At 49.7% G+C, this 27,180-nt stretch overlaps 1 protein-coding gene across 1 annotated transcript in view; it reads left to right on the top strand.

Moving 5' to 3' along the window:
- The window catches only part of LMO1 (LIM domain only 1), a 91,828-nt gene that overhangs the window by 43,520 nt on the left and 21,128 nt on the right, over positions 1-27,180 (top strand). The window contains 3 exon segments of the mRNA XM_069470558.1: positions 9,311-9,587; positions 9,589-9,655; positions 9,658-9,685. Coding sequence (XP_069326659.1) covers positions 9,311-9,587; positions 9,589-9,655; positions 9,658-9,685 — 372 coding nt within the window.

The following is a 27,180-nucleotide window of genomic DNA, read 5'->3' as shown; positions in this document are numbered from 1 at the left end:
TTGGCAACACCTGGCCTCTTAGATCTAGCCCAGGATAGCTCCAGGTCTTCAATCCTCAGTGCACAGGTGATTAGGAGGACATGAGAGGGAGCAGATGACTTCTAATCATGCAAAGTAGGGGTTCAGAATAAGATTCTGATACTGCAGGTCAGGTGGGGTTTGGTTTCTGGAGTATTTGTAGCCTCAGAGGGGATGGTGGGGCTCTGGGAGCCCCCTTGGTAAAGATCCCTGAAGGTGTAGAAATGAAGCCATTTGGAGATTGGGGAGGGGTCCTTATAATGGCTGGCTGGGGAACCCCAAAATCTCACCAGTGCCTCAGAGGGCTTTGCCATAATCAATTCTCTGAACAAGCTAGTTGGCTAGATAAATGAATGAGTGGAGGGAAATATTTGAGCCAGCCAAATTCTCCCAGCTGGAGCTTGGGTGGCAGGTGCATGGAGGCCAAGGGCAAGTTCAGAATCTCCTAACTGGAGTCCTTGGGTTGGACTCCTGAGGCCTTCTTGTCTAACCCATCTCTCTCCCAAAACAGGGGGGCTAGAGAAGAAGATGGAAACACTTACAACTTAATAGTTTTTCTTTTATCGCTGTCACACAAATAATTATACAAATAACTATGTAATTAACTAGATGGTTGTGATAAGAGCTATGGAGGAAAAGCACAGAGGGCCATGCCAGATTGTAACAGGGAGGTCTAACCTAGTCTTGAGGGGAGAGGCCACCCTGACATTGAATCCCAGACCCAAGAGATGAACACAAGGTGATCCAAATGAAGAAGGGAAGAAGGACATTCCAGGTAGAAGAAACAGTGCATCTCTAGGCTGGGAGGCGGGTGGTGGTTCAGACAATGACAAGGACAGTACACTGCAGTGTGGGCGCAAGGGATGGGTGTCAGCAATGGGAGATGCTTCGGAAGCTCCTGCTCATGCAGGATCTGGTAGAACATGTAGGCAGAGGTTGAAGGGCTTGCTACAGAGAGCAACAGGAAGCCATTACAGTGTGAGGGTTGGTTGGCAAGACCTGGTTTGCATTTTTAAACTACCTCCTGGCTGTGTATAGTATATTGAGGCTATATATAGTATTGGGGCTCAGGTTGGACACAGGGAGGCCAGTAAGGAGTTCTGGCAGCAGTGCACAAGAGATAATGGTCACTTGGACCACGGCAGTGGCAGTGACCAATTGGAGGGAGTGTCAAAAACAATGCCTGATTTATTTCTAAATTAAAAAAATTACAAATTACTTTAGATTATAAGTAATGAAAAGATCCTAAAAGTGTATGCTTTCTCCCTTGCCCCTACTTTCCATTCTGACCTGCTAAGGTCACCAATGCCTGAGCAAGGGCAATCTTTCACAGCTTTTCATGTGCATCTAAACAGAGAGAGGCTTTTTTAAAAAAATAGGATAGTATTGCTTGCTACTCTGCAACCTACTTTCCTCACCATCACAGACATCCTTTGCAAGTCAGTAGTTATAGCTCTTACTCATTTTCTAACAGTTGCATAATATTCTACAGCAGGGTTGTAGCACAATTTATTCAATCATTGATTGACATTGATATTCAAATGGTTTCCAGTTTTCTGCCACCACAAACAATGCTGAAATTATAGGATTATCCTTACATATAAGTGATTTTCCTCCATAAGGTGGGGTCCCAAAATAAGGATTTCTTGGGTCAAAAGACATGTACATTTTTAATAGATAGTGTCAGGTTACACCAAATTGTAATAGATAGTGCCAGATTACCTGCTCAGCTGATACCCAATACTATATTTAGCCTCCATACACCAACAAATGAGAGCGCCCATTTTCTCAAATTTTTAGCAGATCTAAACATTTTACTCTTTTAAAACTGTTTGCCAATCTAATGAATTTAAACAATGAAAACCTATTTTGCTTTAATTTGCATTTTCCCAACTAATAATGATGGCAAGCATTTTATTGGCCATTCAGATCTCTTCCTCTCTGGTTAGCCTATTCATATCCTTTTTCCATCTTTCTTTTGGGTGCTTGTATTTTTATATATATATAATTTACAGAAACTCTTTGTATCTATAGCATATTTTCCCTTTTAATACTACATATATTTTGCAAATATTTTCCTAGTAAATCATTTGTATTTTTCTCTTGTTTACAGTATCTTTCGCCAGTAAACTTTAAAAAATCAAATTTAGTTTGTCTATCTTTTCCTTTCTTAGGCCCATCAAATTTTCTCATGTTATTTTCCAAATCTATTACATTTTTCTCTTCAAATTTCTTCTAATATTTTCATTGTTTTGTGCTTATATTAAAATATCTAAACCACTTGGAACACAATTTTCCTATTTAGGGGAGCTAGGGAGCCCATTTGTTTGTTAGATGGATAACCAGTTATGGCAGCACCATTTTGAAACAACTTTATTGAGATCTAATTCACATACCATACAATTCACACACTTAAAGTGTACAATTCCATGCATTTTAGTATGTTCACAGGTAAGTCAATCACCACAGTCAATTTTAGAACATTTTTATCACCTCAAAAAGAAACCCCAAACACTTCAGCTGTTATCCCCTATGATCCCAAGTCCTTGGCAATGGCTAATCTACTTTCTCTATATATAGACTTGCCCCTTCTGGACATTCCATATAAATGGAATCTCATAATATGCAGTCTTTGGCAACTACCTTCTTTCATTTAGCATCATGTTTTCAAGGTTCATCCATCTTGTGGCATGTATCAGTAATTCATCCCTTTTTGTGACTGAATACTATCCATCTGTCAGTTGATGGACATTTGATTTTTCCCCCTACCTTTTGGCTACAATGAATAATGCTGCTATAAACATCAGTTTACAAATTTTTGTGTGGACATATGTTTTCAATTCTCTTGGGTATACACCTAGGAGTGCAACTGCTGGTTATATGGTGACTCTGTGGTTAACTTTTTGAGGAGCTGCCAGGCTGTTTCCCAAAGTAGCTGCACCATTTTACTTTCCCATCAGCAGTGTGTAAAGATTCCAGTTTCTCCACATCTACACCAATGTTTGTTATCAGAATTTTTTATTCTGGCTTCCTAGTGGGTGTGAAGTAGTATCTCACTGTGGTTTTGATGTGTGTTTTCCTGATGACCAAAGATGTTAAGCATCTTTTCAGGTGCTTATTGGCTTATTTGTATATATCCCTTGGAGAATGTCTATTCAGATGGTAATACAATGTATTAATTTTTTTCTCTGATGAATTGAAATGCAACTTTAATCATATATAAAATTTCTTTCTGTACTTGAATCTGTTTATTGGCTCTCTGTTTTTCTATTTTTCTTTTCCTAGCTTACACCATACTATTAGATGATGGTGATTTTGTAATATATTTTACTGTCTGGTAATGGAAGTTCTCTTCAATTAGCTTTTCTTTTCAAGTGTTTTCTTAACTAGCTTCAGATATTTATTTTTCTTTTTTTTTTTTTTTTTTTTTTTTTTTTTTGAGACAGAGTCTCACTCTGTTGCCCAGGCTAGAGTGAGTGCCGTGGCGTCAGCCTAGCTCACAGCAACCTCAAACTCCTGAACTCAAGCGATCCTCCTGTCTCAGCCTCCCGAGTAGCTGGGACTACAGGCATGCGCCACCATGCCCGGCTAATTTTTTCTATATATATTTTTAGCTGTCCATATAATTTCTTTCTATTTTTAGTAGAGATGGGGTCTCGCTCTTGCTCAGGCTGGTCTCGAACTCCTGAGCTCAAACGATCCGCCCACCTCGGCCTCCCAGAGTGCTAGGATTACAGGCGTGAGCCACCGCGCCCGGCCCAGATATTTATTTTTCAATTGAACTTCAAGTTAAATTTAAGTTCTAAAATTTTTTATTTGTGATTCTAATTAAATTGCATTAAATCTGCATATTAATTTTGAAAGGATTGGCTTTTTGTGGTACATCTTCTTTTTCTGAAATATAGCTGTTTTTCTATATATTCAGATATTGTTATATCCCCTTCAATATGATTTCATAACTTTCTTCATAGAAGACCTTTACCTTTGTGATAGTGGTTGTTTTTATTATTTAAAAACATTTTATTTTATTTTATTTTTTTGAGACAGGATCTCACTATGTTTCCCAGACTGAACTTGAATTCCTGGGTTCAAGTGATCCTCCCACCTCAACCTCCTGAGTAGCTGGAACTACAGGTGCACCCCACCACACGCAGCTCTGTGTTGTTTTTAAATTATTCCTGGGTGTTTTATAGCTTTGTCACTATTTCTTCATTTCTATTTCTAATATATCATTGCATTTAGGAAAAAAACTATGGATTTCTGTCCACTTACCTTTTATTTAGCTACTTTCCCAATTATCTAGTTAATTTTATTGGATTTCCTTGATACATACTCACATAATTTGTAAATAAACATACAGTTGTCTTTTTAAAAACAGCTATTTATTCTGAATAGTTCATTTCTTTGTCTTGTTGAATTAAAGTCTCCAAAAATGTTGAATAATAGCGATGATAACGGGCATCCTGTTTTGTTCTCAATTTATGAAAATAGCTTCAGAAGAATGTCATTGTTTATATATTTACTATTGGGTTTTGGTAAACAGTCTTAACAAATTGCAGTAGTTTTCTTCTATTTCTGTTTTTGCTTAATATTTTATTAGCAATGTGTGCTAAACTTTATCAAATGATTTTTGACGTATATTACTATAATCAGATTTTATTCCTTTATTTGTTGATGTAGTGGCCTATACTGATAGATTTTCTGATGCTGAATCATGTTTGTGCTGTTAAAATAAACCCTCCTTTGTCATGGTGTATTAATCTTATGATAATTTTTCCCATATTCAGTTAGCTAATATCTTATTTCAGATTTTGCACTAATATCCAAACCATTCTGTAATTTTTTTTCCTTTTCTTTCTTTTGAAATTCAATCTTTATAAGGTTTGGCAATTAAGGATCTGACTTGGGGGGAAAGGCGGTACATGGACAACGTATGTAACCTGCAATTCTGTATCCCCCATAACAATAAGATGAAATAAAAAGAAAAAAGAAAAAGAAAATGCTAGCTCATATAGCAAATTAGGAAGCTTTCCAAATTTTTTTCTTGTGTGGAATAGTTTAAGTAGCATTAAAATCATCTATTATTTGGGTTATATAAAACTCATGTTTAATTTAATCTGTAGTTTTTTATTTTAATTGTGATGAAATACATGAAACATAAATTTCACCATCCCAACCACTTTTAAATGTACAGTTCAGTAGTGCATTCACATTGTTGTGTAGCCAATCTTCAGAACTCTTTTCATCTTGCAACTCTGAAATGCTTACCCATTAAACAACAACTCCCTACTTCCTTCTTCCCTCAGCTCCTGGCGACCACCATCCTACTTTCTGTCTGTATGAATTTGATCATTCTGGGTACTACATATAAATGAAATCAAACAGTATTTATTTTTTTTTGTGACTGACTTATTTCACTTAGCATAATGTTCTCAAGTTTCATCCATGTTGTAATGTGTGTCAGAAGTCCCTTCCTTTTTAAGGCTGAATAATATCCCATTGTAGGTAAATATCACATTTTATCAATTCATCCATTAATGGACATGTGGGTTCCTTCTACCTTTTGGCTACTGTGGAATAATGCTGCTAAGAACATGGGTGTACAAATATCTCTTCCAGAACCTGCACTCTTTTAGGTACATATCTGGAAGTGGAATTGCTGGAGCATATGGTGCCTTGTGATATTTTAATGGCAGAGTTATAATATCTTTTTTAATGTCTTCTGTTTATTAGCCTATTCAGGATTTCAACTTCTTCTATGCTCAATTTTGATAATTTTCTACTTTTCATGAAGCCATTCATTTCCTCTAGGTATTCACATTTATTTTCATAGGCTTACACATATTATTGTAATAATTCTTTAACTTTTTCTGTACCTATAATTCTTTTCTTATACCTATTATCATACATTTTTGCTTTCTTTATTTTCTTAAGTAGGCTTGCCTGGAGGGGGTTTTATGTTTGGTTAGTCATTTCAAAGAACAAGGTTTTGGTTCTAATTTTCCCTTTTAATTATTTTTTTTTTCCTATTATTTATTTATTTTCTATTTCATTAATTTCTGACTTTAACTTTATTAATTCCCTTCTACTTTTTTTGGCTTACTTCGTTCTTTTTCTCATTTCTTAGAATAAATATTTAGTTCATTTGCTTTTAGTCTTTTTTTCTTTTTTACATTAAAAGCATTTAAACCTATTTTTTACCCTGCTAGTACAGCTGTGTTCCATAAGTTCTGTATGGTGTGCTGGGTTCCTTTTTTCATTACTAGTGTATTTGTAATTTCAATTTTGATCTTATTTTTGATCCAATACTAACTTAAGAGAGTGTTTCTTAGTTTTTCAAGCAGTTTATGCTTTTAGCTTTGAAGTTAGCTTCGTTTGACATCAATATTGCTGCTCCTTACTCCCTCTCTGCTTGGATTCTCTTGGTATATCTTTGCCTATTGCTTTATTTTCAGTTTCTTTTGTCACCTTGTTTTGGGAGTATTTCTTGTAAACAGCATTTGGCTGTATTTTTATTTTTAACTCACTCAGGCAATCTGTTTTTTGATAGGAAATTCACTCTCTTCGTGTTTAGTGTAATATACTGATGTACTGACCTCCACTGCCACTGGGCAATGCTGGCAGTTGCACCAGGAGCTGCTCCGCTATGGTCCATTCTGGCTCACAGAGTCTCAAAGGCATACAAATGCCGAATACCAGATCTCACACATCACAATAATTAGCCTCAAATTCTGATGCTCTGATTCTCCACTCCAGGATCCTCTTCTCCAAAAAGTTCTACAAATCCTTACACTTGTAACCCAAGTGTCCTCTGGACACCACTAGATTTGGAATTCTGAATAGTCATTTCCTCTCTAACAATCCCAGGGTTGGGAGGTGGGCGTTGATGGGCTGGGGCAAGAGATACCTCCCACATAATTAGAGCTGCTGCCTGATGCCCTTGTCATCTTGCTGGAGCTCCTGCCAATGCCACCAAGTTGCTGACCCCAGCTGCTCTTTTCCTTCTTGGCCCAGCAAGGTGACACCTTAGTTTCTAGTGACCAGCTATTTCAGAGGGGGCTGCCATAGCAAACGGCTCCATTCTTCATTTGCACCACTGCCATCTTCTTCTGAGAGTGCTAGGAATGGGTTAGGCTCACCCTTGCACTGTACCTAGAACTGTTGCTCCCTCCAAACTCCAGGCATGGCTGCTCGGTCTAGTCCACCCAAGATCTCCTCTCAGGAGGCTCATTGTCTCTCCCCCAGCATGACTCCTGCTGGGGACCTCAGTCCTTGTGACAGGTCTGTTCCTGTCTCATTCCCAGCTGTGGACTGAGTTCAGTATCTTTCACCAGGAGTTGGGGCCCCCTATAAATGCAGAGATGGGGCTGGGCATCTGCTTCAGTGTTCCTGACCACTCCATGATGGTTAATCTCTCTGAACTTTCTCTTGCTCTCTATGAAAATCAGGAGGTTTGTCTTTTATGAAATCCCACAGGTCCTTGCTGCAAGTGAGGGGGCAGGGAGCAGGGAGGCTGGATGCTCACCCCTCAGTCTGGCTTCTCTGAGTGTGAACTCTGGCCAAGCAGAGATACTTAATTGTAGGGCCATGCTATTCTATATGGTGCCTTTGTGGAAATTAGCCAAAGATGCCCTCTCTGGGTGGGTGCAGCCTATGCCAAGCACATAGCTTGGAGAGCAGAGAGAGGGCAGACTTTCAGGCCCCACTTTTCCCCTTGACCAGATGCCCTAGTACAAGGAACAGCCAGCACTCATCTAGGCAGTGGCTCAGTGCTAGTGAGGAATTGAGAGCAGCCAGTTTGGGAGATCATTCTGAAGAGCCTCTCTGAGCACTCCCCCTTTTCTTCACTAAATTGAATACAATTCATGCAATCATTTCTCAAACTTTCCCAGATACTATGTGGGTCCATGTGCAAGGATGGAGGAGGGTGGGAGGAATCAGGATGAGCCCCCCCCTTTCCACCCCTCAATCAGAATGTGTTTTGATAAGTGGGGGCTTGGGGACAGCATAAGGGTGACTAACGGCGCCTCCCCCACCAATTAAATTTTTTAAAAAGCTGCTATGGAAAGGAGCGAATATTAGTTTCCTGATTTATAAAGCCAAATGGATTAAGCTCATTCATTGCCCGAGGAAACAAAAAGGAAAACTTCAATACCTCTGTGCACATTGAGAACAAGAACAATACCGGTCTTTAGAAAGCAGAAACCTAATTTGGGGGAATCAATTACCCTCTGTGTCCCTGCCTCTGTGGGCTCTCTCCCTGGCTCTCTCAATAGAGATTTCCTGGGAGGTAAAATGTGGAGAAGTTGGTCAACCATAGGCACACCCTCAGTACAGCCTTGAGACAGGAGGCAAAGAACGAGGCGTGGGGTGGAGGGGAGTTGGGGGGAGTGTGCCTGGGTGTTAGGCTTGTGTGGAAATGGGGTGGGGGGGGCTTTGGGATAAAAGTGGAGAGTGGGGCAGTACTGGGAGGGGGGTGGGAACCTGGGGCTTATAACTGGGGAGTGAGGCGGAGCGGAGCTGGGGGAGAGCAAATCCCAGCCCGTGCATGAACAGGTGATGGGGAGGAGGATGCTGTGGCCCAGCCTGGCTCCAGGGTCACCCACCGCCTCCTTATCCTCCCTGATTTCTCTTCTGTGATCTGCACTTTCCCCCGTGGGACTGAGCGTGCCGCGGGCAACGATAAAAAAAGAAAGGGGATATGGACGCTTGCCACAGTAGCCATGGAGTCACAGTCGCAAAGTCACACACAGAAGCACTCTCGAAATCTCACTCACACTCCTGTGCTGAGTCTCCAACCCTGGCCCACAGTCCCCAGACCCGGAATCACACCCAGCCCGATGCACTGGTACAGAAACCCACGCACGGAGCCCCCCACTCACAACGGCATGGCCACAGGCTCAGGGGCACACTCCCACCCGCGACCGCACACACGCCACCCCACCCGTCTTAAGCTCACACAGGGGCTCACCGCCCCTCACAGCACTCACTCTGGCATGCGGTCACACACACACTGGCACGCTGACACACACGCACACACAGAGTCCCTCACACGCACACACTCTGGCTGTGCTTTTGTGTTTTGTCAGAATTAATGAGAAAAGTTCCCGTGCCCTGCGGGTAATTAGTGTCCTTGGAGTTAAATAAGCTAATGGCGGGCACCTCTGGCCCAAGCAATTATGTTTGTGTATTGAATAATTGATTCAAAGGGGGGGAAGGGCTGCTAATCAGATCTGAGCATAATGAATTGATTTAATTAACAGGGGAATCTGAGGGGCCCTGGGAAATGCAGCCTTCACTGTGCTGAGGCGAGCGCGGCCGGCGCGGAGGGAGAAGGCGCGCGGCTGCGGCTGCGGCTCCGGCTCCGGCTCCGGCCCGGCCCGGGCAGCGGCTGCTCGCGCGGCTCCGGCGATCCCAGCCCGGCTGTCGCGTCCCCGCGCCCGCCCCCGGGCCGCACCGCGCCCTTCCCGCCTCCTCTCGCGCTCCCTGCCCGCGGGGCTGCGCTCCCGGAGCCGGTCGGTCGGGCCCCGTCGGCGGCCGCGGCTCGCGGGGCGCGGAGCCCGGGCAGGCGGCCGGCGGCGGGAGTCCGAGCCGCGCGCCCCTCTGCATCCACGGCCCGTGCCCGGCTGGAGCGGCCGGGGGACGATGGTGTTGGACCAGGAGGACGGTAGGTGCCCGGCGCGCGGTGCCGGTGCCCGGGGGTGCGTGGGGCGCGGGGCGGGGGCGGGGGCGGCGGCGTGGGCCCTGCCGAGGCCACCCCGCTAGCGGCGGTGGCTCCCCCCACGCCTGTACCCGCCGCCGCGGGCTGGTTGGTGGCTTCCGGAAGCGCGGCGGCTGAATGTGTGCGCCGGTGCCTGTGTTGGCGGTGCCAGGCTCAGTCCCGGAGGTTCGTCAGCGGGATTAGGAGCCTCACCGCCCCCAGGAGCACGCCAGCCAGCCCCGCACGCTCCGGACGGGAACTTTCTCACTGGCTCTTGCCGCCTTGCGGGCTTTGGGACCGCCTCTGCGACCCGCGCCGCGGGCTTCCAGGCAGTGCCCACTGTCATCCAGTCTCGCGGCCTCCCTGGGTGTCTGCATGCCCCCCTTCCGCACGCTACTGCGGAACAGATCCCCCAGGGGAATGCCCAGAGAACCTGCAGGTGCAGGGGTGAGGGTGCAGTCAAACCAGCACGGTCCTGGGGTCCCTCAGGTCTGGGACTTCATAGCTGCGGGATGGGTATCATTGTTTCCGCCACTGGCAAGACTGGGGAGGACGCTGCCATCAGTTCACCCAGTCCTGACTGGGAGGTGCTGCGCTGGCTGGGGTAGGTGGGTGAACCATATAATCCAAAATATCAGGTTGAAACAGAGGCGGTTTTGCCTTGAAGCTAGTGAAGTTTAGGGTCCTTCAGTTGCCAGGTCCTTGGTGGTAATTTTGCATTAGTAATCTTGTATTCCTTTCTTAAAGAACCCCCTAAAGTGCAGTAAGCTTGAGGCCTCACAAAATCTTGTCCCACCCCTGGGTCCAACTCATGCCCTTTCCACTGCCATTCTCTCAGAACTCACAGCCCTGGCTGGCCTGTGGACCATCCCCAGGACCTGGGACAGTCCATTAGTGCCTGGAAAATGACACGATGGGGCAGGAGTTTGGGAAATTTGGGATTGAGAGGCAGCTGCTGGTCTACAGGGAAAGGGTCTGCCTGCCTGGCCTTCTTCTCTGGCCTCACTAGTCCCTTGTCCCTGCCACCTCCCACTGTAGTAATCAGCGGTCCTGGTTTGCCCAGGACTGTCTTGGTTTTAGCACTGAAAGTCCTGTATCCTAGGAAACCCCTCAGTCCCAGGACAAACCTGGACAGTTGGTCAGCCTACACCCACAACCTTCTCAGGGCTGTTGTTCAGGGGAAGGTTGACCTTTATCAAGGGGTGGGGGAGACTTGTTTTCTGGGGTGCAGATTTGGCTTAGGCCTCCACAAGGCCTAACAGTTTATGACTGCAGCTTCTGAGAAGGCCTATCCAGGTTCTTCAGAAACCAAAAGAGGAAAAGTTTGCCGACTGTGCACTTTTCCACTCTAGCTAGTTGCAAATTCCTGTGCATTGGTCCCTTTTGTGTAAGTAGGGAGAAGGGCCAGGCATCTGAACATGGCCAGCAGGGATCCTGATTGCACCACAAATTCTGTAGGTTCACTCTGTCCTGTCAACTGTGGTGGCCCCACAGGCCCTTGTTACCCTGAATACGTCTGTGAGCATCACCTGTAACTCCATCTTGAAGGCAGCTGCACTGTGTTGGGATTGGGCCCTGAGGCTGAGGCACATCTGACAGTCTCCACCAAAGCGTTCTGGAATATCTAGTCTGCCTGGGCCCTTGGGCACCGAGTCCCACTATCTCCCACTCCCACCTTCAGTCAGGAACTCTTCCTCAGGACTTTCCTGCCAGGTGCAGGGACAAATTGCTGGGACCTGCCCAAAAATTTGTAAGGCAGCCAGTAGCACCCCTTTTCTCCTCAAAGTAACCTCAGGGGCTGATCAACTGGCCTCTCCCTGCTGTCCCCAGAGGCATTTCAAGAGCATTTTGAAGCACTCTTGGCATGTCAAAGTGAGACTACATGCTCATCACCTGTGGAATGTGCTGGGCAAAGACTACCTACCCCAGCCCTGGGGGATCTGAGGATTCCACTCCGATGTTATGGGCATGTCCCTGGACCTGGAGGTAGCTTGGGTGGGGGTGAGCATGGGGGTGGGAGTTACTTGCCTGCCTAGCAATTACCTATGAGCTGAGAGGGAGGCCACTGGATCTGATAAGTAAGGCTCCTATGTGCCTGTCAACCCAGCAGGCCCCTTCTTTGCTAGGAGCTCAAGCTCCAAACCCTCCAAGACTTACTGGGCAGCTCTGTAACCCAGCTGTGGAGGTCTCCCTCCAGATCAGTTTGGGAGGACCATGCTCACAGCTGGGGGTGCAGAGAGCTGCCTGTGGGCACAAGCGGCTCTCACACAGCGAGTCCCCTGCTGACATGCCCTCCCTCTGCAGCCCCTTGCTTGGCACCTCAGGCCTGCTCCAGTCTCTGGGTTTGGGGCCCTGACTCCTCAAAGGTTAGCCAACCATGTGGCTGCTAACTGGGTACCCTGGAGGCTGGGATGAGCTGGTATTGAAACAAAGAGTCCCAAGCACGACACGTAGACAAGAGAGTGGGAAAGCAGCCATGGCTAGTTGAATCCTGGTTTGTGGTTCAGGGCCAGACTCTGAAAGTGAGGAGAAGCCACCCCTGGAGGTCAGGAGTAAGTATGTTGCCCATAGGGACTGAATGTTTCTAGGTAGCACAGAGGTTTGTGCAGCAAGAAGCTGCCCTTTGCCAGCCTGTCAGGCCCTCTGCTCACTTCACTCTCTGGCCCCCAGTTCTGGCTAGGGCGAGGGGCTGGCACCAAAGGTGCTGGCGGCAGCGGTGCCAAAGCCTCCTCCAGACCCGGAGGGCACGCCTCTGGCCGCAGTGACAGGGGAGAGATCAAGCTCACAGTCCTGAGGGATAGTGAGTCTGAGCAAAATGATATATTTAACATCAAATATACTCAAGGACTATTAGGATTAAGTATTCAAGATGAAGGGGAAAGCAAAACCTCTGAGCTGCGGATGAAGCATCTCATTAGAAGCAGCAGCTTTGCTGTTTTCTCAAAGCCTGACTTCCCTGCCTAGGAGGAAGGAAGATGGGCTGCAGCCCCCTATTCTCCACCCCTGTCAAGCATTGAGACCTCCCAGGGTTTAAGGGGCAAGCACTAGCCTCCAGGTCTCCTTTGTACCAGATAATCTCCTCCCTCCCCCACCAACTGTCTGGAGTGCCATAGTTTACAAAGCACATTCACATGCATTATCCCCCAGCAACCTTGGAGACAGGAAGAGTAGGTCTCCCACTTCACAAACAGGGAAACTGAGGCCCAGAGAGAGAAAATGACTAGCTAGGGTCCACTGTTGGTACTTGGCAGAGATGAAATAAAATCCCAACTGGTGATTCTTCTCCCCTTCAGGGACTTCAGCTTCCTTCTCTTTGCCTGGGTCTAGTCCTCAGAAGTGACTGCTGGGACCAAGCCTCCAAAACATCTGTCTGGAGCGCTCTTTGTTCTAGAGAAAAGTCATTATTTCCATTCTACCTGGAACTCTATACTGTCTAGGGAGGAAAAAAAAACCTCTTGGGATTTAAAAGTAGGTGGCCTTCCTGGAATAGGCAGCCTGGACACCAGCCTCAGGGTTCTGGGGACAAGCAGGGTCCAGGAGGAGAAGAGATGGGCACTGTCTCCTTTCCTGCCTCATGTGTTACAGAGAATGGTGTTTTTGTTCACTGCTGTATACCCAGTGCCTTAGAATAGTGCTTGGCACATAATACATGCTCAGTAAATATTGTGGAATGAGAAAACCTGTGCTTGCTCTGAGAGAAGCTGAGACAAGTTCTCCCACTCCATGGAAGCAGGATGTTCTTGGTGGGGTTAGCGGGGGTGGGGGTGGTGCTGGGGTCAGGGATAGTGCTGTAAGACTCAAGGTGGGAGCATTTGTGCTCTGAAGAGGGTTAAGTTTGCCAAACAATCTGGGAAGCAACCAGAAACTCCGGGCAGAGCTTGTAGGAAGGGAAGGACAGGGATCAGAGAACTATCGCTCAGGCAGAAATCAAGGCTGAGGGGCTGGGAGTAGCAGATGGGGTTGGTCCACCAGACAAACATTGGAGACCAGGACCCCGGAACTGGAGCGAGCCACGCGCCTAGCTGGGGCCGAGAAGCCTCCAGGTGGCGCTGCGGAGCAGACAGCCGCGCGTCTCCACTCCCCATTAACCCAGGAGGGAGGGGGCCTCGGGAAATGTGTGCATTTATTCAGTGGCAGGAGTGCAAACCTCATACATTGAGGGAGAAAGGCAGCGGGAGACGGCCGCCGAGATTCCCCCATCTCTTTGAATATAATTTTAGATTGAGATTCAGATTAAATCCGAGGGGAAAACACTTTATGAGGCTGAAAGCTGTGTCGTTGCCAGAGCCAGGGTTATGAGCTATCAAATGCAATTACATTAAGACAGATTATACTGGGAAAATTGAGCCATTTAGAAGGTGAGAATCAAAGCAACGGCTCTGATCCTCTGTTCCCCCTTCTCTCTCCCTCTCCCCTCCCTCTCTAAATTGCAGTTCGTAGTTCCTTGCAATTCTGAGGCACAAAAGTAGGTGAGACTGCTTTTGTATCCGCGAAGTGCTTCACTCCTGAATGTAATTCTAGCTGAGTGCAATCTAGGTTAAGAGCCGGACAAGCGGGTAATTAGAGCCCGCTCGCTGCTCGAGGACCGGCCGCCCGCCGAAGCGCGCCCCGAGTCGGCGCCCTTCTCCCAGCCGAGCCGAGCTGCGGCTGGACACGGAGCGCCCGAGATGATGGTGCTGGACAAGGAGGACGGTAGGTGGCAGGCGGGGGTCCCGGCGCCCCCCCACCCCCTCGCCCCCCGCCGCGGCGCGCGGGAACACACACGCGGGGACACAGGCGCACACATGCCGGGCTGTGCCGGGACGCAGGGCGGGAGGCTGGCGGCGCGCGGCGGGCAGGGAGCGGGGGGCAGGGGGAGGGCCGGGCGGGACTCGGGGCGGGGGCGGGGGGGCAGCGAGCGAGCCTGGGGCCGCGCGTCTCCCGGGCCCCGGCCGCGAGCCGGGGAGCTGCGCACCGGCCGTGTGATGCGCTGCGGGGCCGCGTGGAGGCTCTGGCTCCCCTCCGATCTCCGCGCCGTGGCGGTTCGCGTTGAGCCTTTCGTCTCTGCGGCTGCTCCTCTCACCGCAGCTATCACCCTCCCGCCGGCCGCGTAACCCGAGAGGCGCTAAGCGCGGAGCAAATCAGCGGCTTCGGGGGAGAACCGGACTCCAGAGCTTGGGGCGAGTGGGAGCGCGGGAGGATGGCGCGATCTGGAAGGCCAGTTGGGCCCTCCGGGGGACAGCTGCCCACGAGCGTGGCTCGCTGAGAAAGAGAGAAGCCTCTGTGCTGGCCCACTACCTCCCTATCTCCTTGAGCGCTGAGGCCAGAGTTTGGCCCAGAGGAAGAAAGTGTCCCACCACTGGCCAGTGGCATTTGTGCAGGAGCGGCCTGCGTAAGTGGTATGGACCTTTCGTGTTCAAGAGCCTCAGTGCGCCCCAGAAGACCGCAGGGCTCGGGAGAGATCAGAACAGAGAAGCCCATGGCTGCTGGCAACCACTAGCGGGTGGTCTCATAGACCCCAAAGCTTTCTTGGCCAGGAGTGCCCTGCAGTAAGTGTCCTAGAAGGCTGGGATCCCAGCCCATTTGGGGGTAACACCAAGTGGGTGCTCTGTGACCTAAGATGAGCTCCCAGGGTCTGGAGAGTGGTGGTTCCCTGGAATCCCAGGCCCTCCTGCCCTGTCGGGGTTGTAGGGCGATGTGTGTGTGATTGTTGGCACCCACACTGCCGCCTGCGTTCTGCCGGTGGTGAGGAACTGAAAGGGCCCAAAGCTGTGAGTCAGCGGGAATCCTCCTGGAGTGATTGTGGTGGCCATCCTCTGACCTTCTACTCTGGACCCTCTGCTGGGCCTGTGCTGTCTGCCCACAATGTTATTGACTGGTCACTTGATGAACATGCAAACTTAAGTGACTTGTTCAAGGTCACACAGGATGTTCACTTTGCTGCTACCAGGTGCTGATGCCTGAGCTTACCTACCACCTCCTGAGACATCTGGCAGGCAGGGTGCACTTCAAGTGTCTGGCCTGGGGGTGGCATGTGGGGAGCCCTGTGGCTGGGAAGCCCATGCTGGCCATGGTTTGGTATGCCTATAGGAAGAGAAGAAGGGGGGAACTAAGTGCTTCGGGGCTGGCTGGAGTGTGACATCTGTCTTCAGCACATTCTTATCTATCCATGGACCCCTCCTCTGGAGCCCCATTTGAACCATCAGAAAACTTTGTAGAGAAAGAAAAGGAAAAGAAGGGGTCTGGGGTCAGGCCAGACAGGGAAGGAGGAGGCCTTGATTTAGCACCTTTCGTCATGAACTCTTTGTGTTACCTTGGAACAGTCATGCCCATCTCTAGACTTCACTTTCCCTCTCAGTAATAATGAAGGGCTTGGAGAAGCCAGTGCAGAGGGTCCTTCCTTAGTACCTGGGGATATTCTCACCCTGGGGCATATGTAGAAATCAGGTCTATCTTTAGAGGAGTTTATCTGGCATGCTTGGCTCCCCAGACCCAAGCCAGGAATTCAGAAAGCCCAGGCTCTACACATGAGAGGCCTCAGGCCAGGGAGATTGGTCTCATGCTGACAAGATGGCACCCCCACTTTCACCCAGGGTCTTGGAGCTAGATCTCTGTCCAGTCACCCCTTGGGCTCTCATACTAAGGGTTTCAGATGAATCCTGAGTTGGAATGAATCTTTGGAGGTCATTTTAGCCAGTTTCCTGCCTCTAGACCGTAGTACACTTCAAGCACCCTGGGCATGTGTTTCCTCTGGTTTCTGCCAGAGCTGTGGAGAAGAGCTTGAGATACCTCTTTGTCCCCCACTGTATCCAGTCCAAACAACCGGTGCCTGCTACCATTGATGCTACCGGGCTCTGCGGTCCAGTACAGCACAAGGAAGGCAGACTGCTGGGGTCCTGCCCTGCCGAGCTGTCCTCCAAAAGCAACCTTTCTGTCCATAAACCCATGTGTACTCCCCACTGGAGTCTGTCCTCCTCTGGTTCCAGGAAAGCTTGAAGATGGCACCTTCAATTGGGGGAGGGAGAAAGGCTCTGGATCCACTCACCTGCCCCTCCAAACTGACTGCCTAACTTCTTCCTGAACACTTGTGCCTTCCAAGCAGGTGGCTATCTGAGCTGGGTGGCAGCATCGCCTGCCCCCTCAGGGTCCCAAAGGGGTGTGTTCCTCAGGGCTGCACACAGCACCCTTTGTCTGGCTGCAGCAGGGACTCAGCGCTCCTATTAACCACCCCCAACGCCTTTTCTCCACCTGACAGTGTCTTGTCGGGAGAGGCTGGGGCTCCTCTGGTTGAAGTCGGGTCTGCCAGCTGCCGAGGACCAAAGCTCCCGCTCTGCTGGGCTGCAGGGCTTTCATGTTGTACTTCTGAAAGATAATAAAATATCAATCGTTTGCTGTAGCAACGGGTTTAAGAGACTTTCTGAAGTATTGAATCGTCAGAAAAAAAATTTTTTTTTTTTTTGCTTTTAAGCACAGTGCATTATTAATAAAGTAATCCATTAGGTCGAGCAGTGAAGGGTCACCACAGAGATGGAAAGATCTGTTTTGCAAACGGTTAAACTTCGGGTTTTAAGATTAATTGCTTTCATTTGGATGCCTGCTCTTGGCCTAGCCTTCTCCACTTTACTGGAACTCAGGGTCCAGGCTTTTTAAATGCTGCCGGGTCTGCCTGTCAGTGAAAGGGAGCCGAGCTGCAACTTTCCCGGAGAAACAGCCCTTCTTCCCCTGGCACCTGCGGCTTGGGCTGATACCAGGCTGTGGGCTTTTGGGGAGGCTTACAGTCCCAGGGGAGCAGAGGGAGCTACCGCCCTGAACCCTGGCAGTCAAATTAGCCCTTGGGCTGTTGGACAAGAGGCCCTTGAGTAGGGGCAGACAGCAGAGGGTCCCAGAGGCCCCAAGAAGAGTGAGAGCCTTGGGCTGTGGGGAACTGGGAAGGAGAGGATGCTGGGGCATCCAGCTGGGGGCACTGGTGTGTTCCCAGGTGCGCATGGGAACAGGGCAAGTCTGAGTGTAAACCGCCTCTGCAGAGGCCCAGCACGAAGGCTGTGGTGACCACAGGAAACAGCAGGCAGGTTGTGAAACTGAACGCCAGACATGATTCCTAGAGCATTTTTAATAACTAAAAATGACCAGGCAGAGTGGAGCTGGAGTGAGGACCAGGCAACAGTCTTCTATTGTTAATGACCGCCAGAAGCACAGCCTCCACAGCTGACTCAGTTGATCCTCGAGAGCGGGTGCTTGGCTGGGCTTGGGTACTGACCAGCGCCACCAGCAGGACCTCCTGGGATAGCCCCTCAGATTCTGGCCAGGACCTTCCCAGTCCTGGAGATGGAGGCAGGGAGTGGGCACTGATGCTGTTCTCTGCCAGAGACCCCAGCCTGTCAGCAGGAAGGCAGAGCCAAGCAGGGTAAAGGCCTTGTGAGGCTGGCAGGGTGGGGCCCAGATCCTGCACTTACTCAGTGCCTAGAAGATGGGGGTGTCACCATCTGCACCTGCCATAACCAACCCCAGCAGCAGCCGTCCTCTGCTGGGATTGAGGAGTCACAAATCTTGAGCAGCATGTATGGCCGCTTTCCCTTCCTACCCAAACTCAGCCAGGCAGAGAGTCTGTAAAGATGGATCTCCCCCCACCCAGCCTTGGGTAAAGAAGCAGGTGCTTCTCTGTGTTCCCTGCTCTTCATTCATTTGCCCACACAGAGCACTAAGGGGAACGGGGAAACAACATAAATTGGTCTGTCGTCCAGAATCCATGTCTCGCTAATGTACCCAGATTAACTCAACTGTAAATTGTCTCCTTGGATGGCGGTGTCTTGCTAAAAGTTTCCCATATGATTCATGATTTGGATTGCTTTTAACGGCTATTGGCTAAGCAGGCCGGTGACTGTACAAGGTGATGCAATTGGCATTAGCGAGGGGAGGCACGGGAGCGTGTAATGCAGTCAATACTGCATTAACTACTGATGCCCAATTACAGGGAGCGGGAGAGAGCCTTTCAGGAGCATTAGGACTGGGGGACGCTGAGATCACTGGCCGCTGCTCGCCTAAAAGCTTCACCCTTTGTGTGCCGGGGCTCAGCATGGGCATGGCCCCTCACTTGGCCTCTGCAGCTGTGGGAGCTGCCTTTCTCTCTCTCTCTCTCTCTCTCTGAACACGTCCCACAAAGATGCTTTTAGCACATGGAAATGTGTGTTTTCCTAGAGCTGGGGCCTGCCTCTCATCCCTCCTGAGAATTGATCCCCCATCCCATGTCCTGGAGTCAGACCAGACGGCGGCCCCACACACTGCCATTTAAGGAGCCTCTCAGCAGGCACCATTGATGAGCAGGACCGAGAGGAGGTCTATTTTGGTCACTCACCCTTGGACCAGATGGACGATGGCCAGTGAACATCGGCAGCTGATCCTCTGTGGTCATGGGCAAAGGAGACGCTAGGTTCTGCCATGGCCCAGTGTGAGACTGCCAGAGTTGGGAAGTGGCCATGGCTGGGTGGGCTGGGCCATCTTTGAGCAGAAGACAGAGCTGTGGTGGTGCAGCTAGGGAGGCTGAGAGGGAGGGACTGAGCCATGTTGGGGTCCTGAATAGATGTGGGCCCAGAGAGTTAGGGGCTCCCTCCAGAGCTGTGCCCCACCAAGGGCAGAGCTGCCCCCATGTAGCAGAGAGTTCAAGGTTGTTGCCTGGATCCATCTCCAGGGGCCAGAGGGCCTCCCAGAAAGCCCTGATCATGGGCATTAAAAAGACTGAAGGAGTTAGGGCAGAATGTGCAGTAAAGAATGTGGGTGTCCCAGTGTTCTAGGTACCATTTGACCTGCTTAGAGAAACCTCAGCTGGACTGGAACTGCGTATCCCAGTCACAGCCCTAGCCAGCCTGCAACAGCTCAGGAGATGTGGTTCTATCCTCAGATATAAGTCCTCCTGGAAGGTGCTGATGGGTGCTTACCTGCCCTTGGCCTTTTGGACTGAAGAAGCCCTACAGGTACATATGGCATGTAGCCCATCTGCCTACCCGCCCTACCCAGAGTTGGAGGATATTGGGGAATGCAGAACACCCTCCTACCCCAGGCTTAGCTCTTTGTGGTGCCGTTAGGGTGAGTTTTCCTGGCAGGTTCACACTCAGGACTACTCCAGTGGAGTCAATCTGTACTGGCTTGCAAGAGCTAATTTTGTGCATCTCTTCCCAACTGTGAGTTCAGAGACATCACATTGGTAGCTTGAAATCAACCATGGTGGGAGAATTTGCAACCGGTGAGGGCTTTTTGTGAAGAGCTGGTGGTTAAGCATTTATCAGCACATTACTGGATTACATTCATTGGGGACTCTGGACTTACCCTTTTCTGTTCTGCCACCACCATTGTCCCATCACACCTACCATCTTTCTGCTGGCGCTCATTACAAGCGGACTGAGCCAACCTCTGCTACCCTGGCATCCTGCCTGAGACTGCTGCCATTTCAACCACCACACTCAGCTATGCAGGTCCCATATGCAGGTTTGGTGTTCCATGAAGACCCAGAGTTTGCCTCTACACCCTTGTTCCCCTTGTCCCCCTTGCCTGGCATGCCCTTTCCCCCTTTAGTTGGCTGTGGCCTCTCACAGACCATTCCAGACCAGCAACACAGCCATTCAACTTAGCAACAAGTTTATCCCTCATTCGTTGGAATATGTTCATTTTGTGTTCTAAGGCAGGAGCCTACAGTGACTGATACAACTGGGGGTGAAGTAAAAGCAGGTGGTATAAGAAGAGTGAGATGGCTGGTCCAGGTTTCAGGATGCCAGTGTGAAGGCCTTCCAGGTCAGGTCACAGTCCTTGCCCCTTGCCCTGGAGGTCAGCTGGGCTTTCTTGAGTGTTCTGCACTGTCTTCAGGTGTGTTCTGCTAGCATGATTCAGAGGACCTGGGTTCTAGTTCCAACTGACTGCTGTGTAATTTTATATAACTTACTGGGCCTCAGTTTTCTCATCCCTACAATGGGTGCAACATCTAACTGGCACCTAATGTCCACGTACACACTTGGTAAACCAGGAAGCCACGTGCCTGTGTGAATTGACGTTGCTCTCTGCATGGTTACAGTATGCTCTCTTTGGCTTCAGCCTCTCAGTCTCTAAGGGTCATAAAAAAATAGCTATCATTTTTCTGGACCTCTATTAAAAGTGAGGCATTGTGCTATGCATTTTTATCAATTAGTTATTGCTGCAAAACCAACTACCCCAAAACTTAGAGGCTCAAAACAACAGGCACTTATTTAGCTCAAAAATCTGTGGGTCAGTGATTTAGGCTAGGCCTGGCTTGGCAGTTGTTCTTGTCTCAGCGGGGCTCGCTCACTCACACCTGGAGGATGGAGGTGGCTGATGGGCTGGATGCTGGGGGTGATAAGACTGCACGTCCCTCATTATCCAGTGGGCTTGTCTGACTTGTTCTCATGGCAGAGACAGGTCCAGATGGTGTGGAAACACACAAGGCTTCTTGGGGCCAAGGTTTGGTACTGGGATGTTGTCACTTCTGCTGTATTCTATTGGCCAGAATAAATCACAAAGCCAGCCCTAATTCAAGGGGTGGGGAAACAGATTCTACTCTTGAATGTGGGAAGTGAAAAGTCAAAGCGTGTGGATGCTGGGAGGGGTGGAGAATTGGGGCCATTTCGGTAATCGATCCACCAAGCACCTTCCATGTATTATCTCATTTAATACCTATAACAACCGGTCTGGCACAGTGGCTCACACCTGTAATCCTAGCACTTTGGAAGGAGGCTGGGGCAGGAGGATCACTGGAGCCCAGGAGTCGGAGGCTGCAGTGAGTTACCATGACACCACTGCACTCTATCCTGGGAGGCAGAGCGAGACACTATCTCAAAAAAAAAAAAAAAAAAAAAAGAGGTTGAGTGATTGGCCCCAGGTCCTACAGCTCATGCTAGAGGTGGGCTGTGAACCCAGGCTGGCTGACTGCAGAGTCATGCACCCATTTTCTGTGCTCTGCCTGCTCCCTTTTCCAGCTGTCAGACTTGGGCATAGAGGGAAAGACACCCAGAGAGAGTTCGAGGAAGGGGGTAGAAACCCAGGAGAAGATAACTTTGGGTGGGAGGAAGCTGGCTGTGTGGGCAGCTTGTCAGGGGTTGCCATCGGAGCCCTGCCCCCTTTCTTTGAGAGCCGGCCTGGAGGGGACCAGCCTGAGCTCAGCCCCCATTGCCTCTTCCAGATTTTCCTCTCTGTCCTGCAAAGGCACTGGATAGTTTGAAGGGGTGTGATGCTCCTCATTACAAGAGTTGACTTCAACCCAGGCACACATGCAGATGCAGCCGGGTGAAAATCAATTCTGTGGTTGGCCCTTCGCCTCAGAATGGGGCGGTGAATGGGCTGGTGAGAGGCCTGTGTACATTCATAAACCAGCTGATTGAAAAGCAATATTTCAGATAAATACAAGCCAGCGATCTATCAGTGGTTGTAATAAAACCCAGGCTTCAGGCTGTGATTTTATTTTGAAATAATAAGAATTGCTTGATTCTTTTTACTTGAGTTACCATGGTAATTCCAGCGTGGAGCAGTGTTATATTGATTTAGAAAGTGGACAGTAATATTTCTTTTGTGTTATTCTGTTTCTAGGCCTTGATTTCTAATTTCCACTTGGAGATTACTTTTATAAATTTCTTAAGTCCTTCCACTTTTTTTTTTCCCTCTCACAGTATAATTTTCCTCTCATATGGCGCTATGTTCTGAGCTTATTGGTTTGCTCTTATTTTAAATTAAACTTACTGGTTTCAAATATTGAAATGACATCTTTGTCTGTGTCTGTACTTTGGTTTAGCAAAATATTACAGTCTGACGCTTTCTGCTTAATAATTTAAGGGAGGCATTCTGTCGGCCCTCACTGGGTGCTGATAACTTATGACTCAACCAACGTTGGCCTTAAACTCCTGACATTTTAATATTGTGTGGCAGGATCGGCTGCCCCTCTTCTCTGAGTCTCGGTGGAGAAAAATCCGTGTGGTACCCAAGAAGGGAGTTTTAATAATTCAACTTTGCTGGTTGATAGGGAGAGAGAGATCCACTCTTCCCAGACACGTGGGAGCAACTCTGGCCTGGGCTCCTGCAGTCCGGCCCCACCCTGCCTCTCCTCTCCCTGGGGCTGTAAACACCCCAAATCCTAATGACAGCGTATCCAGGAAGGATTGGGTGGGGCTGCCTGTGGGTGCCATAAGAACGTTTGAACTTTCGGATTCTCAGTTTTCTTATTTGTAAAAGAAGTTGAACTAGCACGGCCTTTGAGTCAGACAGACTGGGTTCAAGCCCTGCCTCTGCCACTTATTAATTCTAATGAGTTAAATTGTAATAATTCCATCTAGTAGAATAGGTATCATCATGGCCACTTTTTAGGTCTGTTGAGACTTTAACAAGCAAGGCTTCTGACAGTCTTGTGAGCGGTTCCTGCAATTTCCCCAACCTTCCTCGGGTTTTGGCGAGAGCAGGGGAGAAAGGGGAAGCGGGCGTGCTTGGAAAGCTTGCTCTCCTCCAGACACACCTGGGGTTCCCAGCCCTGGAAGGATTGCTCTTTGGCAAGAACCCAGGGCTATAGCTCCTTGAGGGTCAGCTCCGTCCACTTTCCTGGTCCGCCTGGCTGAGCGCGGGGGGCGGGGGGGGGGCATGGTAGGGTGACTGGAGACAGGGCCCTGTCCTCTGGGCCCCCCTCCACACAACACTCCACACGAAGGCCTGCGCTCTAGGAGGACGCTCACAAGAACTCAGGCTGTGGGGCAGAGATCTGTCTGCAGGGCCCACTCTCAGTGGCCTGAGGGAAGGTCCCTCTGTTTCCTGTGGATGCCGGTGTGGCGATGTATTCGTTATCTATTGCTGCGTAACAAATTACTTCAAAAATCAGCAGCTCAAGACAACACACGTTTACTCTGTTATTGCGGTGGGACAGGAATCCGGGTATTGCTTAACTGGGTCCTCCGCTTCAGGGTTTCTCACAGACTGTAATCAAGGTGTCAGCTGGGCTGTGAGCTCATCTCAAAATTCATCCAGGGAAGCCGGCCGCTTTCAAACTCACTCATGTGGTGGTTGGCAGGACTCGGTTCCTCCCTAGCTGTTGACCAGAGGCTGCCCTCAGTCCCATGCCACGTGGGCCTCTCCAACACAGCACCTTGCTTCCTCACAGCCACCGAGAGAGAGAGTGTCTGCTCACAAGAAAGAAGTGACAGTCTTTTATATCCTAATGGTGGATGTGACATTTTGTCCCTTTTGCTATGTTTTCTTCCCTGGGAACAAGTCACTAAGTCCCGCCCACACTCAAGGAACTGGAGCAGATTACACAAGGGTGTGAAGCCAGGGAATGGGATCACTGGGGACCATTGTGGAAACCGGCCTGCCATAGGCGGGCCTGGAATAGCCTCTTGGGCCCCAGGTGTCTAAGAGTTTAGTAGCCCCCCAGAGAATGAATCACCAGCTCCATCCCCAGAAGTCCCAGTACCTCTGCCTCTTGGGTCACCTCACACCAGGGAAAGGCACAGATGTCCCAGAGTCTTTCATTTCTTCTTCATAGCACACTTGGGAGGCAGGGAAGACGAATTCTAGCCCCATTTTGCAGAGAAGTGGTTTGTGCCCGGAGAGGGAATGACCCTTGCCTGGGATACCCCAGCCAGTTGGCACACGGCAGAGTTGAGATGAGAACCGTGCCGCTGCCTGCCGTGATCCTGCAGAGGTGTTGGCAAAGACCCTCCCACGCCCTCCCCTGTGGTGAGAGGGGATGGTGCCGTGTGTACATGTGTGTGCACAGGCATGCACTCGCAGACACACACGCGCGGCTGGGCCTGGGGGCTGCTGGATTCCTTTTCTCCCAGGTGGTAAGTTTTCCAAGGTCAGCAGGGGCCGGCAAAGCCGCCGTCCAGTGGGGTCCATCACCCCAGGGCCTCTCCTCTCACTCACTGGTGACCATTCCTTCAGAGGAGGTGAGGGTGGGGCCTTCCTGCGCCAGCCTCCCCACCGCTGTTGGACTGAGGGTCTCAAGTCCTCTCTGGCTGTCGCTGAGGGAGGTGGAGACGGCGTCTGCGAGGCAGCCTGGGCTGGCTTTAGCAGTTCCTCGTGTGGGAGCAGGGTGGAGGAGCACTCCCCTGGGCTGGAGCACTCCCACAGCAGCCTGGGGAGCACAGGGCTGGGGCTGGAACTCCCACATCCCTGTCCTGCCTCTGCCACCACCTCGTCGTGTGTCCTTGGGCAAGTCCCTTCTCCCTGGGCCTTGGTTTCCCCATTTACAGCCTGGGGGCTGCCTGCTTGATGCCTTGTGGCGCTGTATGTGGAGACATGGCTGTTGGGGGCCTGGTGTGGTGGGCCGAGACCAGCAGAAGGGAACCCCCAGTGAGGTTTCTGTCTTATTCCTTGGTCTCCTGGCATCGGGAGACACAGTTTCCCAGGTGAGAACATTCGTGGCCCTCCCTCGGCCCTCCACATTTGGTTTGTCACATTTGAATCCAGGTGGAAGGTTCCTGTCCCCTGCTGTTCCCAGGTAGAATCTCAACTAGGAGGCAGAGGGGACCCTGGAGCAGGCTCAAAGCCTGGAGGCCAGTGAGTGGAAGTCATAGCCTCGGGCTGAGAGTAGCCTGGTCAATTACCTCTTTTTATGCCTGGTGAAACTAAGGCACCAGAAGTGTCTGCTCCCTCTCTCAGCTGAGTGTCTCTGAGATCCTTTCTGCACCCAGCCTGGCGTGGGACCGCAGGCCTGCACCCCTTCTCTTTGCCTGCCAGTCAGAGGCCGTCCTTTCCAGGCAGCTGCTCTCAACCCAGCCAGGAGCTGTTTCCCATCTGTGAGGCATCTTCTTGGCAGGGGCCAGGGCTCTGGAGAGCAGTGGGCAGGGCTCCCTCCGGCACCTGGTTCCAAGCCAGTACTTCACCCAAATGCAGAGTTCGAAGTTTTGACCTGCCTTCGTGCCCCAAGGATGTTTTCATGCTACTCTTTGATCCTCAGAATGCTTTATCAGATCACTGCTAAAATATGCCTTATACATGAGAATAATGTCTCATTAGTATTATTAAGATCCAGGAAAAAATTAAAATTGGTTGAAATAATTAACACAAAGTAAAACTGGCAACAGCTAAGACTGCACCTGTTAAAATATGTTATTGACTAAAAATTGACAGAAGAATCACATCTTCCCTGACAAAATTAGATCTACAGAAGTTGGCTCAGGAAACATTTTCTGATGGAAATAATTGCCAGAAGAGAAATCTCCACAGTGGCAAAAAGCTCTGATTTTTAAGATTTGATGTGAGTCAAAAGCTGGTCATGAAACAATAGTCACTTAAAATTTTAAAAGTAATTGATCCCTGTGAAAATAATCTCAATAAATTAAAAATGGGGAAGGGTGAAGAAATGGTTTAACATTATTGAATGGAAAAGTGAACAAGGAATTAAATTGACTTAATGAAGATCATTATGAGCTACTTTCTTGAAAAATCATCAGTGTTGGCATAATTTTTATCAAAATATAGATGTTAGTGGCCAGCCCCTACTAGTAGACGCTTAGTGAGTATTTTTTGGATCAAAAATTAGTGAATGAATGAGTTAACAAGTGAAGGAGTTGGGGAGGGGAGCAGAGAGAGTCACAGGATTCCTTTGTCCCAGAGAGAGGACAGGCAGCGCTGGGTTCCTGGCTGGAGAGGTCACGGCTGGAGTGTCACCCGCGAGGCTGCGGCGGTGGTCAGGGTGGCAGGGTCACACTGCGCAGAGCCTTGCAGGCCGTGGTTAGCTGTGTGCTAAGTTCAGTGGGAAGTCTTTGAAGGGCTTTAGGCAGAAGCATGTTCAAATTTACATTTTATTAGGATCATTTGGCCTACTCTGTGGAGAATAAATGGGAGGGAATTAAACTAGGGTAGAGAAAGCAGCCTGTGAGGTGGGAGGGAGGGGTTCTGCCTTTTCAGCGTCACACGGTGACCTCTCCCCACCCCTCCAGCCCCAGACTGCCCCGCACCCCTCCCTCCCTCCCTCCAGTTTCCTCGAGCTTGCCTGTCAGGGGAGAGGGCAGGTGGGGGTCCGGGTTGGTCGGAGGAGGCAGTTGAAGTCTGGAGCTGTGGCCTTGGGAATGGGAGCTCATCTGAGGTCCCCCGTGGTCAGGATCCTGGCTGCAGCCTCTCAGCTCCCAGGACCAGGGCCTGGACTTGTGGCCAGAGCTGGAGCTGAGCTCCAGAGAAGGTAGCCCAGAGTCCCTGGTTGCGCGCATGTCCTCACCCACCTTTGTCCCTCAAGCCCCTGCTTGCCCAGCCCAGCTTTGGCCTGAAGGCTTCATCCTCTGTCACTGCGCCACATCTGGCCCACAGCCCTGGCTTTCTAGGCTCAGAGGGAGTGAACTGACGTCCGTGGGCCTGTGGCAGGCAGGGGCACATTAGGATGGTGAAGCAGCAAGTCCAGACCTGCCCAGCCTCCCTACCTGTGGGCCAGTTCCTGACTCCTCTGGCCTTGCACTATCTGTCTGTAAAGTGTTTCTTAACCCTCCCCCTCTCAGCCAATTTTC

The sequence above is a fragment of the Eulemur rufifrons genome, chromosome 6 (genome assembly GCF_041146395.1).
Source record: "Eulemur rufifrons isolate Redbay chromosome 6, OSU_ERuf_1, whole genome shotgun sequence".
NCBI classification, from domain to species: domain Eukaryota; kingdom Metazoa; phylum Chordata; class Mammalia; order Primates; family Lemuridae; genus Eulemur; species Eulemur rufifrons.
Note: the sequence above shows the minus strand (reverse complement) of the source record. Positions and strands in the feature narration are given on the sequence as shown.